The 14,956-nt window shown below is 38.3% G+C and overlaps 1 protein-coding gene across 10 annotated transcripts in view; it reads right to left on the bottom strand.

The window, feature by feature from the left end:
• Nucleotides 1-2,052: 2,052 nt before the first annotated feature.
• The window catches only part of ADD3 (adducin 3), a 92,352-nt gene continuing 79,448 nt past the window's right edge, over nucleotides 2,053-14,956 (bottom strand). For 6 of the 10 annotated variants that reach the window (XM_085582760.1, XM_021536286.3, XM_021536288.3 and 3 more), the window contains 12 exons: nucleotides 13,597-13,748; nucleotides 13,401-13,481; nucleotides 12,332-12,481; nucleotides 11,396-11,539; nucleotides 11,209-11,307; nucleotides 10,000-10,182; nucleotides 9,499-9,756; nucleotides 8,340-8,459; nucleotides 6,974-7,063; nucleotides 6,127-6,247; nucleotides 5,133-5,228; nucleotides 2,053-4,427 (listed from right to left, as the gene is read on the bottom strand). In XM_085582760.1, the coding sequence (XP_085438886.1) occupies nucleotides 4,135-4,427; nucleotides 5,133-5,228; nucleotides 6,127-6,247; nucleotides 6,974-7,063; nucleotides 8,340-8,459; nucleotides 9,499-9,756; nucleotides 10,000-10,182; nucleotides 11,209-11,307; nucleotides 11,396-11,539; nucleotides 12,332-12,481; nucleotides 13,401-13,481; nucleotides 13,597-13,748 (1,787 nt within the window). In that variant the 3' untranslated portion in view covers nucleotides 2,053-4,134. The remainder of the gene's footprint in view (nucleotides 4,428-5,132; nucleotides 5,229-6,126; nucleotides 6,248-6,973; nucleotides 7,064-8,339; nucleotides 8,460-9,498; nucleotides 9,757-9,999; nucleotides 10,183-11,208; nucleotides 11,308-11,395; nucleotides 11,540-12,331; nucleotides 12,482-13,400; nucleotides 13,482-13,596; nucleotides 13,749-14,956) is intronic. The other 4 variants (XM_021536289.4, XM_085582762.1, XM_085582761.1 and 1 more) reach the window with 1 other exon arrangement.

Here is a 14,956-nt window from a genome sequence, read left to right as displayed (position 1 = left end):
GCTCAGAAACCTAAATACTGCTGGCTTTGAAACTGAGATTAGAAACTGTGGTAACGGGCTGAGCGATGTTTACATTGAGGATGGGCTTTCTACTATTCCTTCAAGAGTCTGTGCAAGTTTGGCCAAGCTGGCAGAGCAGTTCCTGGGGGGTGTGTGACAGCCAGCATGCCAGAAGTGCCACCATCACTGACTGCTGTCCTGGTGCTCCCAGCCCGCGGCCAGGCTGGCCCCGCTCCAGCTGCCCACACACACGGCCAGGCAGCTTCTGGTCAGTGCCTTTCAGAGCCCTGCACCTCCTGTACCACCCTGGGTCTTTGAAAGGACAAACACCAACCCCCACAGCAACCCCATGGGTGAGGGGATGTGTTTCCCTGCCAGGCTGCAGAAAGGAAGAGAGAGAACATGGGCGCTCACATCAGAAGTTTCCACCAGACCCACGTGCACAGCACGGGACACCGTGGCCCTTTCTCCCTGTCCTTGGATGCACTCAGTGCATCCTGTTTGAGAAGTTTCCACAGGCTCAAATAGTGAAAATTCAACAGTTTTGCAAACTGGATATGTAGAAAATAGAAGGTCTTCAACTACTTGCCCCAGAGATGACAGCAATTCATGCCACGTGCTCAACAGTGTGTAATGGACTCAACTAGCAAGGCAGGAAAATATGAGTCAAAATGGCCTATTAAACCCCTAACCATGACATTATTGTCTCCTTGTGGCTTCTAAATCCTGATACACCTCATTCTGCAGATTCTGCAAAATCTGCTTTGCTATGTAAACTTATCTCCAGAACAGCTGGAAGTCTGTAAAAGACAACAACAGACAATCACCTGGATGTACAGCTTTATAAATGCTTTTCCTTTTTAATGTTCTTGGGTGGTAGCTTGCATGCAATTCCTCACAGTAAACACTGCTTCTCTGTATTGCTCTCTCTTGGGTTAAGCAGCCTAATGACAATAATTATTTCCTATCATATTAATGATCCATTTTGAAGCTCATCTTTCCAAGGGCTCCTACTTCACAAAATTTAAGTTTTAATGTTTATTATGCCTGTTACAAACATCTACTTTAATCCCATGCTTTGGCTTACAGAATCTCAGATCCTTTGAGTAACACTGTGAAACAGTAAGATTTAAGTGAAAATGAAGGGTCGAATGTGGTTTGTAGACTCTTGGGAACAGAAAGAACCTAAAGAAGTAAATTATATATGCCTTGGCCTTACAGTGGACGAGTGTGTGTTGACACAGTGTCTACTTTCACATTAGTGTAGCACTAAAATGACTGTAGAGGCTTCTGGAGACTCAGGAAAATACTAAAATCTTGGTCAAGATTTATTTAAAATGCTAAACCAAAATTATCCTACCACATGGGGACTGAGTTCATCAAACTGTCATCAGACTCAGAGGGCTGAATTTTGACTTTCTTGTAAACAGAAACAAAAGGCTGATTTGTGGAAGGAGAAGGAAAATAAACATTTGTGCTGTCCTTAAAGACATTTCACAGAGTTGACACAGCTACAAAAACAAAACACTGCAACTTCTGCAGCTTCACAGGCTCCGACATATACCGTATGTTGGCAGGGCATGACACAGATATCTTCAAATAACTTTGCATTAAGCTTTTTCTGTAAGAAAACCTTTGTTTTATTAATAATAATTCCAAAAAAAAGGTAATTTCTTTGATCTATTTCCTTGCTCTGTACTTACTCGGCACTAAAAGCATCCCAGTCCCTCATGTCACCTGTGATGCCATGGTGCTGCAGAGCAGGAGGCAGCCCAGGCTGGGCAAGCACAGACCCCTGGGCTCAGAACAACTGCCTGGCAGTGCCCTGCCTTTTACCACAGGCCTGTCCTCTTTCCCCTCCAGCACCTGAGACAGAGACAAAAGCTCTTCAACAGCAAGATCAGGTTATTTTCTTGCAGAGCTCACAGGATAAGCACAAGCAAGAAGTCCTCTTCAGAATAAATTCATGAGAAGCAATGCACAAAATCAGAGCATCTTCTCTACAAGCAAGAAATGTAAGTGCGTAAACAAAAGGCTGCTATATGAAATCCATCTATTTAAAATACTGTTTATTTGTGATTTAACATTAATTAGCATTACATCTATGAGCAATTTCAGATAACATTTATATATTTTCCACAGGACACAAGAGTTGGCTGGCTCATTCTTTATGCCAAAGCAAGTAAATAGAGGCATTAGCAAAAGGTGCAAATAGTTCACGGTTGCATTTTAAAAAATATTTATGCACATTGCATTCATTTAGATATATTTTTAAAAAAGTTATGAAAAGCGTAGTTCACAGGTTACTGTTTCTACATATGTTGTAATACAACACAAATAATGTAGAACATAAAAAACAAAGTAAGCAACTGAAAGTTTCCACTATGATGAAAAACACTGATTCCAGTATTTAGTGACAGCTAGAAAATTGTTTCCAGGATCCATTCCAACATTGCGTTATCACACACGGTCAAAGCTAACCAGCCCCCAAACATGCTATAATCAACATTTTTGCATGCCAAACCACTCTCCAGCCATATTTAACAATTATATATTGTATAATATTTCAACTGGTAATTTGGGAATCACATGGATCTTAAAAGATGTACTTCCTATTGCGATGACTGATTTACAGACATTTGACACAGCGAAGAAACCCCTATGTTAATTTCTATGTTTAGTTTGTATTTACAATACAGTAAAAGTACTAAAATGACACACAAGTAAAAATGAGTAAGTGGCAGTACCACCCTTACCCATGGCACTAGGCTCTGATTTGCTCTGGGTTCATCCAAAGGACAACACAGATTCACAAGACCCTTTTACAATTTGAATGAAACTGAAGAAAAAACCCAAAGTGTTGCACTCTGCATGAATCCATACAAATTATTTAAAACATCTAATATGGAAATGTCACTCTGCTGATTTAATAAAAATATCCCGCAATCCATATCATATATTTAAAAAAAATAATCACCGAACTTTTACTTTCTTTGTCTCCTCCTATTTCCCTACTATTTCACTTTCCCTTTTAACATTTTTGTTTCCTTCATTTGGTTATGTTAAGAGATTATTTTTCTTCATTCATTAGCAATACCATGAAAGAGAAAGAACAACCCACAAATAATTTTTAAACACGAATCCAGTTCAATTTTATATGCTTTTGTCCTTTGATTTTGAAGTCCCTGGATTCCTGAATTATATTTAAGTATACTCTAAACCAAGCATTCTTAAATACACTCTAACTATTAAATGCTTGGTTCACATGCTTATAATACCTTTATACTGAATGGTATACAAACATTTGAACATATAAAATCTTCTTTTTGTTTTGTCAGTTAAACTAAATTATCAATGTTAAGTGTATAAAATCCCCCTTCTTGAAAAATAAGGGTTTCCCCCGCCCCAACTGATAGAATAAAAAAGAAGTCTTCAAAAATTATATTTCACTAAAATGAAATATTTGGCAAAAAAGTTATTGAATAATGGAATTCTTTAGACATTTTGTATAATTCCAAATAAACTTTCTCTTACACAGTTTTCCCCCTAGTATTATGTGCCAGTGTATATTATTTGTATATGAGCTAATCTTAAAAAAGATGCAAAGGTGTGCTGTTAATAAGTACCCACTCAAATAGGGGTACAGAAAAATAAAATATATGGTCAAAAACCACAATACAAAAATGTATGATCTGGTTCCCAAATGAGACAGCAGTTTTAAAAAGTCATATGGTCACTCAACAGTAACTTTATTAAAGACTTTAACTGTACTGAAAATTTTCAGGTCTGTAAAATAATCCAAGCAGAACTTGCTGCTGTATACTGTGATGGTATTTGAACTTGCTATGATGGTAATTGAGCACCTGCCAGTGTAGTTCTACATGAAACTCATCAGTGTTTCCAACCCTCATAGCAATTTTGGACACAGCTAAGTGAGAGATGAATTAATTTGCAATTAACATGAAAGGTTTTTTGTTTGTTTGTCTCTTTGTTTGGCTTCTTTAAAGCAAAACCTCTTCCAGTTTCTACTTGTTTAGGTTAAAAGTCCAGTTACTGCACACCCCTAACACTACGCTGTTAATGGTCAACTTAAAGGTTTAAAATGTGCAATGTCTCCTCACAACAGAACTGCACCTACGCTTCTACCTTCTCCTTCTTTTTACTCTTTTTCAGGAAGGAGGGGGTGCGGAATTTCTTCTTTTTCTTTGAAGGGGATTTGGAAGGTGACCCTTCAGGGGACAGGGCCTCTTCTATCTTTTCAGAGCCTTTAATGGTAATCTCTACGCTCTCCACAGTACTCAACTGACTGACCCTCCTGGTGAGATCTTCCTCCACGTCGTGCGCATCTTCCTTCCCGTTCACCACCACAACCGGCATCTCCACGGATATTAGGTTGGCATTCTGGCTGTAGAAATCCTCGTGGTTTTCTGAAAGAGCACATGGTTTTGCAATTATTTATGTACACTTTCATGCAAAAAAACCCAGTATTGAGACAAAGCCTGCGAGTCTGGACTGTGATCCAAAGAATGAAACCTGAAGTGCTTAGATGTGGTTTTTTCCCTTTTATCCACAGTCTTAGTTGCTGTAAGCTGACAACACAGTCAAAATGTCATTAAGGGAAAATGGGCTGAAAAATTTAACCTTATCTTTGCCAGGTGCATGCACAGCTCAAGCTGTATGGAGTATGTACAAATACAGTCTACACAGCAAACACAGCCTCAAGCACAGTCAGAATTACATTTTACTGCAAGAGACTGATTTATGAAAACACAGCCATTCCATACAGAAGGCATTGGAGAAATTGCCTTTTAAAATGCCTACTTAGACTTCTGGAAAAGTCTTAGGCAAAAGAACTATTCTTAACATTTTCAGTAAAATGAAATATAATATCTATTTCCTCCATTTGGTTAATATCTAAGTTTCAGCATGCCCTGAGTTGTTTTCTGTTTGTGAGAATGTTGTATTAATAAAAAATGGGAAAAATAGTTTTCTGGACAGAGTACCACCCAAACTTTGCAAAAGAGGGCTCCTTTTGATTCAGTTGACTTCATGCAAGTGTAAAAGTGCAGCAGAAGAGTTGAGGACTTGGGCTGTTGGAGCCCTTGGCATCAAACAGAAATTGCATGGAATACCTTCTAATCTTTCTGGGACATTTTGCGGGGATTGAGTTTGTGACTGAATTTGTGACACAGATGAACCGTCATCTGAGAATAATTCCTGTTCAGCATCTGCAGGACAAGATGTGAGTTAGTAGCCAAGCAAAAGTGAAAATCAAGCAAGAGTGTCAGTGCTGATTCTACAAGATTTACAGGTTTGCTACTACAGCTTTGTGTTGCTCACGCTGACAACAGCACTAAGTTACAAAACACAGGTGAAACTCTAAAGAATTATGGATTTGTTTTATCTGCTAAAAATTGGTATATATTAGTTCTTTATTAGGAAGCATTAAAAAAGATGGCAGGGTTGCATTCCAAGTAGCATGCCCCATGGTTTTATCTTGTCACAGTCTGCTGGAACAGCATGTCCTGAGTGTGACATATAGCAAAGTTGTTTTATTACACAGTATTAGTGAAGAAGAATTCACAGTAAGAGTTATTGTTGAAATTGAAATCAACCCTGAATTAGTAATTCTCTATGGAATAGTAGTATTCAAAGAAGATATGAAAAATGAAAGTAGGTGAGACTTGCACACTGAGAGAACAGAAGTAAAATTAGAGAAGCCAGGGCCAAACATCTCAGTAAACTTTTGCTCAGTTGGGCACAGACTTGAGATACTTGATAGAACTTTATATCAGCTTTGAGGAGGAGTTGGCTTAAGATGACCTTTGTGGATTCTTCCACCTTAAGTTATTCTATGATTTTGACACAAAAATTCATTATGGTTAATTGTGTTTTTGTCAAGCTCATTTCTCTGCAAACCTTTCATTGCTTTAATTTCAGCACTAACTAAAGTAAAAAAATGAACCACATTTAACAAAAGAATTCTACCACCTCAAGGAATAATTAGTTCTAAGCTAGTTCCCAGCAGTATATGCTAATAATTAACATGTACACTTTTTTTACAGTAGATATTTTCAAGCTTATTATTAAAATGTAAACCCCAGCAATTCAAACCACACTGCTGACCTTCCAACCCCTGCTGCTTGCGCTCAATGGTTTTCTTGTACTCTTCCAGTTCCTTTTCGGTGAGGTGGCTGAACGGGTTGGGTGGTGCTGGCGGCGCGTGCTCATCATCAAACTGCACTGGCTGGGAAAGAGAAAGACACAGAATTTAACAGTTAAAAATAAGAAGCAACAAGCAAAATGTCCAGGGTTGTTTTTGGTTTTTTTTTTTTTTTTTTTTTTTTTTTTTTTTTTGCCAAAGTTTGATGAAAAAGTTTTGGCAGGGAATGCAGAACTAAAACACAGATAGCTGTTGGATAGCTGGAAACTCTTAGAATTCCAATTCAACACAGTATGTTGAATAACCTTATTAGGAATATCTATGGTGTTTGGAAGTATATTCTATTCAAGAAAAGATTAACATAGGCAGGACAGAAACTGGAAACCCTCTCTCCCAACAAGAAGCCTGTTTCTAATGAAAGCTGTCTTCCACATGGTCACATCCCACCTTTTAAACTGAGCTGCTTCTGGGACTCAGTTATCTTTAGCATCACTTCCACATACTAATGAAAGCTATTTTTGGCCCCATGCATTCCAAAGTTCTTCTTCTCTCACTTATATGATTTTAGACAAGGATCCCACCTCCTTAATATTAATGGTGGCAAACTTAACATGCACATCTCAATTTGGAAGTAACTTTTTAAACCTTTAAAATTAAACATGAATAAGATGTATCACACCTCTAAAAACAGCATGAAAATAATTTGTTCTAACAAAACATTTGGAATGAAAGTGGCCCAAGCTGACATTTGAAAGACAGGCAGCCAAATAACTTGAAAAGCTGTAATTTAGTTAATTATGTTGTACTCACTGAACTTGGCTTTTTATCCACAACAATCCCTGCAAGCAGCTGAGACTGAGGTCCTGCTGTCTTTAGGTCATATCGGTTTTGCTCCCTTATCTATAGAGTGAAAATAAACCAGGTTAGAAACAGGTATTTTTCTTTAATAAACCCTATGTCCATCAGCTTTGCAAAATCACTAACACAGGCAGCAGTGAATGGCTGGAGACTCAAGATGTGTGCTGCTGCACCTAAAGATTAAGAACTCTTCTTCCACCTCTGAATACACAGTTTATGGTGTTTGGCTCTTTCAGTACTCAAATATTTACCCCAGTCCCAGTTTTTGCACTTCATGTAAGCCAACGTTTAGAAATAAGCTCCCAGGAATAGGCTCTGAACCTGTCCTCTCCACCTCATAAAGGATGCATGTTCAGCTGTTGGAGGAAAATCCGTGGTCACAAAGGTTGGTAAAGTTTTTCATTCTGTGAATAGTTTACTGTTTTCCCTAAACCAACAGCCCTAGTTTCTCGTTGTCAGAGCTTAAGAGATTGACAGATCAGATATAAATACCAATACAGATCATATAAAAAAATTCCTACAGCAGAGAATTAGGAACAAATTCTCTGTGAGCCAGTGACATGCATAAATTTAAAAATCATTGCCTGGGATATGTGTTATTAATCTCTGGATGACTAGAGGGTGCCATTTCAGTTCTGAGGAAGGGAGTTGCTCTTGCTAACTCCACTTCAGTCCCCAAGGACACTGATATAGTGCTTTCCAAGAAAGAAAAAGATTATGCAATCCAATGAAAAATGTCCTGAATATCTGTTAATATAGTTATGCTGAGGGTGGAGTATTTGGTCAGTCTGATAATCAGTGTCTTTCATGCTGGAAGGGAAAAGCAGAGAGGTATTTCTGTTTACAGAGAGATCCAACAATAATCTCCCATTTTCTTTTTTTTTACTGCCATTAGAAATTCCAACTTAACAAGCACTAGACAATAAAAACAGAACAGAACAAGATTAGAGTCTGAGATTGAATCATGCTGCAGATGATGCACAGCAATTCTGTTGGTGTTGACACCTAATTATCTACTAAACAAAATGCTAAATAACAGGGGACTACCATTCCCAATCTACCATTTCCAGAGTTTACACTCATCCTTCATCAGACTATTACACTAAAAATTTAAATATATAAATACTGCATATGTATCTACAGATTTTATGTATATCACACATTTAAATACATGTTTTTGGTGCCAAAAATCACATATAGTGTAAGAACCCTCTTAATAAAATCAAAATATTTAAAAATCTTATTTTACTGCTCTGCTGAATCATTACTTGAACACATAATTTTATTTGGAAATGTTACAATTTTCAGTTCATTTTACCTTATTTCTCTTTTCCAACACTTCACTTGGGTTTGTGTTTAGAGGAACAAATTGGTTTGGATCTTCAATTTTGATTGGCGTTCCTCCACTAGTCTTGGAGGAGTCATCAGCTTTCATCCACTTAAAGAGGGAAAAAAAAAGAAGCTAAAATACCCAGTATGATGGAAAGGAACAATTCTGTGTTGTCTTACTGTTAAAGAAGAGACATCAAGAAAAGACTTTCTGACTTTATTTTCAATTCCACATGACACCTAAAAAAATAATCCCAACTCCTTTACAGCTTTGTGTGTTTGCCTAAGAGGATTTAAGTTGCTTTGAACATGACTACTTTTTGTAAATACTGACATACATTCCTGAAAAATGCTGTGTACTAATGATGCTGTATTTAGAAAGGATCACACTTTCTAGTAACTGGCATGTAGATCCAGAGCCCTGGTGCATGCAACCAGCTTCCACCTCTGCTGACCACACACTGACTACAGTTTCTTCACTTCTCAAGCAGGGTTCTGGGGTGTTTTTCCCAAACTCAAGTTTAGAAATCTGCCAGCCTGCCAGCAGGAGGAGCTGATGCTTTTACAGTTGTACTGGGAGTAGCTGAAGAGCAATAACACACTCTGAGTCCCAGAGGGCCACCTCTCTGCAGGCAGGAAACTTAAGTGTAAGCATCTTGCTGAGCTGCAGGGGGGGGAAATCTTTATCATCATTAAAAGCCTGTAGCACGAACAGACCTTTTGAAAGCTGTTTTCAGTAGGCTCACAAATAGAAAGGGGACAGCAAGAGATTAATTAGAGCTCATGTCTCCCTCATGTGAAAAAAGAACAACTCATGGTTGACTAAAAGCCTTACTATATTTGGTGGATAACTAATAGCACAAGAAGTAGTAGAAAAACTGTTTTCTACTTCAGGAACAAGAAGAGATGGTTAGAACTGTGAAATAATTGTTAAATTTTATCATAAAGTGTTAGTCTTACTGTCAACCCCTCTCTCCTCAAAGAGATGAGACTCTTAGTACCAATGTCATTAAGGCTCTGAAAAGCCTATTTTAATTTGCTCAATAAACTTATTTGCTAATCCTATTCAAGATTTCCTCATATAAACTGTGCATAACTTACTTTCAAGTAGGGCAAAACCGAAGTGACTGTCCAACATATCAACCTACCGTGATCTTAGTCCTGGGACTGGTTTCCCCGTTCCAGGACTCCTCAGGCACATTAACTTTCAAGTAAGTGTTTGGAGAGTTCAGCCATCTTGTCTTCTCTCTCTGTTGCCTCTGTGCAAGGAATTTCAGGGGGGAAAGTGGGACTGTATCATCTTCAAAGGAAAAGGCAGTCACAGTGGCTGGGATCTCAACATCACTCTTATGTCTGGGTTTTTCCCTGACTAATGGTTGCCTATAGGCATAGCCAGTTCTGTATCCCTGTGAAAGAGGAAAGGAAGAAAAGAATGTTTAAAAAAATAAAATTAAGGTTTTTTTACTATTAAGTTGCTACACATTTGTAAGATGGTGGGACAAAATTGAAGCTCAAAGCATTATAAATTCTTATTAAGACAGAATACTGCTGTCAGAAATAATATGATTAAAAAATTATTTGCTTTACAAAATCTAATCCTACACTCAAAGCCTTACAGGACTACATAGATACCAGCAGCATGCTCTTACCAGGTTGTCCAGCATCCTCATAAGCGCTTCAAATTCTTGCTCCCCAACTTTCCATTTTTGTTGTGAAGCCATATTAACTCCACCTCCTCCCATTGCTGCCACGGCATGTGTGGAAGGCTTGAACTTCTGCAGATCCAGTAGTAGGAGATTGTCTATCCCACCTGCTCCAGCTAATGCATGAACCTGGAGACATCAAGGAGTGTATTTTATTTGTGAGAAAGCTTTTGCATTCTCTGCTATTCAGAATTTGCAGCAGGAGGTTGCTTAAATACATGTTGTGTTACTTCTCAGGCTAGTTTTCTACTATCCAAAAAATGTATTAAAATACATAGCAAGTGACTGCTACAGAAAGCATGCTATCATCTGCTATTAATTGCACTTCAAAAGGAGTAGATTCAAACACTTGCTTTCAGAGTACCTTAAAAACATCTTTCTGCATCACAAGATTAAAAATCTTTCATTTTTCTCCCTGTTTCAAAATGAAAGAGTGTCTGAACTCAAAATTAATAGTAGGGCAAGGAAGGAAAGGAATAGGACCCTGCCATTTGCACATCCAAATGCCTCTTTGGGAGGACAGGATCACTGGGGAACGAAAAAGTGATGAAGTTTCTGGGGATGGGATTGAAACTTATGAAAGGTGTTCATAAGTTCACATGTCATAGGTAACATCTGGATACCTAACCAGGTAGATGAAGTTAGACAGAATGGAAACTACTGAATTTGTGATTCAAGTTATTTTTAAATATGCCACCCACTACCATTGCTCTGAAGACCTTCTTTTAATTTGGTTTCACAAATCTGTGATAACAGAGAGAAGCTTCTTTTCTTGTCACAACATTCAGCCTCAGTAAAGGAGCTGGCTCTCTTGAGAGATCTTAAGTCACACTTCCCCATGCAGTGAGTAGCAGCAAATCTATTATCTGACAGATTCCCTGCATGAGGCTCACTCTGCACAGCATGGAACAAAACCTTCTGTACCCTTCAGAGTGTAACACCACGGAGACTGTGTCAGTGTTCCTAGAGTGAGTATTTGTGCTACTCCCTCGGTGATTCCCTGATCACTCCAGTCTCTCTTTGACCAGGTATACAGGATTACTGGATTCCACAACTCCAAAACTGTGTGATGTAACAAGTCTTCCCATCTGGGGTACAATCTGTAAATCTGCAGTATAAGTGTTTGAAATGAAATACAGATAAATTCTCTCTCACCTGCGTTTCACAGGCCAGTTGCACATTGAAAATATAGTGGAATGCTTCTTCCAGTGTCTCTCCTAGTGTTACCACACCATGGTTTCTCAAAACTAATACCTAGTAAATAAAGACACTAATGTTAAATGGTAGAAACTGGAGCAGGACATGAAAATTGTTTATGAATAACATAAATGAGGTTGAATACCTTGCAACTGGGTCCAAGAACTTTTTGAAGCTGAATCCTCTCTTCCTGTTCATCAAGAGATCCCTGGTAGTTGTAATAAGCAACATCTCCCAGAATCAGAGCCTCTTGTGATATGGGAAGGATGCCACACTTCATAGAAGAAACCTGTTTAATGAAAATGAAATTCTGTTAACTAGGGAAAAATGGAACTCTTCAAACTTACATCTCAACCACCCAAGCATTAGCAGGGTGTACTTTGTTAGAAGAGAAACAAACTCCACAGAGAGAGCTTAGAAACACCCCCCCACCACCAGCCTAATTTGTAATACAGTGAGAGAGGTGCTGCTACCCAGTCTAGGGACATATTTATTGGAGAAAATTTGTGTGAAATTTATTAATGTTTAATTCTCAGCTTACTTAATGGTTTATTCTACTTTCCCACATTTATTACTTAAAAAATAGATAAATTTTCTATTTATTTAGAAAATTAATTTCTAGATAAAATAATAAGAATTTAGTTAGTTTAAACCAATTCTTTCAGGCCTCCTTACATTTTTATCATTATTATACAGACCACTTAAAGTTTATGTTAACTATAACATTTAAATACTGAGGTAAATCCAAACTAAGTGTAACAACTAATCAAACCACTTAAAAATAAAGCTGCATAATGCAAATGAAGATGATTTATACAGCATATTATATTATCTAGGATGCTATAAATGATGCCTGTGTAAACTATTTGCTTTACAACCTACTCAACCTCAGTATAATAATCTCTGAGCATCAGTTTATTCTGATGCAAATCCACTGTGGCGCCCCAGCCCTCTCTCACACTTTAATTTACCAGTGCAGGGTCGATATTAAAACAAAAATGAAACTGCTGTGAGGAGAAATATGCCCAAAGTTCATAAGGCAAAGCTGTTTTCTTTCAGTCTGTGCCAAAGGAAGCCTTACAGCAGCTGTGGCAGGGGTGTGGATGTGTATGACACATCTGACATCGGGGCGGGTGGAGTAGATGGCCACGTGTGGACTGAAGCCCACACTGTCAATACTGAGAGCTGTGCTTCCCTGGTCCACCACATCTCCTAGGATGTTCACCTTAACCTGAAAAAGAAACGGACAGATGATACTCAGAAAGGCTGTGACAACTTCTGTTATCTAGAAAATAGCCCTCCTTTCTTATTTAGCACCAAGTTCCCCCCAATGCATTCAAGGCTCAGAGCACAAAAAAGTAGGAGAGCAGCCATGAATGTGTGTGTCAATAAACCACCCTGATGTACCAGCCCTTGACAGCTGTTGGAAGTTCAGCCATGGAAGAAGTAAGGATAAGACCCCTATACAACATATATTCTACTACAGTCTAGCTGAACTTTCCTTGTTTCTGACTTTGAAAAATGCATCCCATTAACATTTCCTACATTTTAAATAAATGGTATTTTGGTTCTGTGTTTGCTGTGTAATAGTATCAATCTCATTTTGGTACCCCTTTCACCTTGAGGCAGTTTCTTTATGGATATGCACTGACATGAAGAGCATATGGCAGGTTCTACACCCAAAGATGTGTGATTTAGCAGTTACCACTGCCTAAATACCAGCCTGTAACTTCATCCAGCTCATTTGCTGGGCCTGGGGAAGATTATTTGACTTTATCTCCTCACTTCTAAAGGTAAGAGGTGATTCTGATAACACTGCTCCTACAGAGTCACTTCACATGTATTGCCACACTCTCAGGTTATAAAAGGCTACACTGAGGCTACTGGTGAGCTTCATCAAACAGAACACAGAACTCTGCTTCTCCACATGGGAGCTGGAGACAAAGAAACGGGAAGTAAAACTAAACTCAAGAAGAAATACTGGCAACAAAGGCTGGTACCATCTAAGCAGTTAATCAGCTTTTCATCCTGTGGGTAAATATTAAAAAAACCCAAACAGCATAATTACAGAAGTCCATTGAAGCAGCCACAAAAGTATTTTAGAAAACAGGATGAGCCTTGCTGGTTATTACAGCAGGTGAATCACATACCAAATTAGAAGCTGACGCTTCAGAAAAGGACAGCCCTCTTGGAATAATTAGAATGTGGTCATGTTCTTTGCTTACTCTTACCTGCAAAGGAGACAGGAAATGGATTACTGATCTAATTTACATTAATCAGGGGGAAAAATAATTTGAATGAATAGGTGAGATTCTAAGTAAGTTTTTTTTTCTCTAAAATACTTACTGTGATATAGGTATTTGGCAAATGTGCCCACCCAAACAAGTCAGCCAATCTGTATAAACTGGCTAACTTGCAACGAGTAAGTTTTTCTCCCTTAACAAATGAGGAGGTATCTACCCCAGGTAGGTCATTGATGGGTGTAATCATTCCATGGCCTGAAAAACAGACAAAAATAGATGATGGACAGTTGGACAAATATATTTCCAGCTATGCCATGATCTTCCAGATGCAGTGTATTTAAATGGTTATCAAAGCAGTACTAGCATTTATAAGACCGAATAGAGGTTTTCCTGAGCTGTCTCTTGAATCAATATCCTACACAGGACTGGAACTGTGGTCCAAGACATTTGTCACTAAGGAAGTATTTTTAAATGTTACTTTGAGGGATTTTTCTGTTACAGAAGAAGATATTCCTTGTAGACTTCTGACAGCAGCAAAACTAATTTGAAGAGATATCTCAGTCTTAGCACTTCAATTCAGCTCTAATGAAAAAATTAGAATTAATGAAAGAGTTCTCAAACCCTTAGACAGAAGGTATCACCTCTTAACAGAGAAATCAGAAAGATCAATTTCTGTCTTTGACCTGTGACTACACAAACATACCCCTTTCCCCTTCATGAATGCATGACAGCCTTTTGATAGCCCACAACCTTTGCTTAGAGGCAAAGTTAAGACCAAAAGAGGTAAAAGTCATTTTGGTTTTCAACAAAAAGAGTGTGCACTTTGAGATCTGTCCCCATTGTCCCTGGCAAACACAGCAGAGGTAACAGTAGGACGCAGAGTCTCAGTAACCAACCAGAGACGTGAACACGAGGTTATTTGGGCTCTCTGTTCTCTTCCACTCGTTTTGTTAAATAAACCCTGAAGTACCATTTTGGGACCAAATCTCCAAAGATGATGAATGCTGACAGCTGCCACTGTACTTCAGGCTTGTAAGCTCCCATATGAAGTCCACCCACAGAACTTAAATTGACTTGAACATCTCAGTGCTTCATGACTTGGAAAGAACTTGGGTGTTAACTGCGAGATCCCAGTGACATCTTTACAAGTAGAGTGCAGACTATAAGCTGTTCTTAACTGTGGGAGATGTTTATCTGATAATTCAGTTTGCCAGGGGATTCTCCCCACCTCAGAGTTGTTGGGTTTTTTTAGTAATGACTAAATGGTAATGTATTTCACATCTCAGTTCATATTCATGTTAAACCCCTAGCAGTAACAGAACACAACATTTTGTTCCCTATGTTAGTTCAACTTTTATGAACAAATTATAGAATAATTGAGTTTGAGGACCCCAACCATTTTGGATATCATTATACAAGTCAAAGAATTTGAGAGAATGAAACCTAAAAAGGCAAGCTAAGGC

Source organism: Lonchura striata, chromosome 6 (genome assembly GCF_050655825.1).
Source record: "Lonchura striata isolate lonStrDom1 chromosome 6, ASM5065582v1, whole genome shotgun sequence".
NCBI lineage: Eukaryota > Metazoa > Chordata > Aves > Passeriformes > Estrildidae > Lonchura > Lonchura striata.
This window is presented reverse-complemented; position numbering and strand designations above follow the sequence as displayed.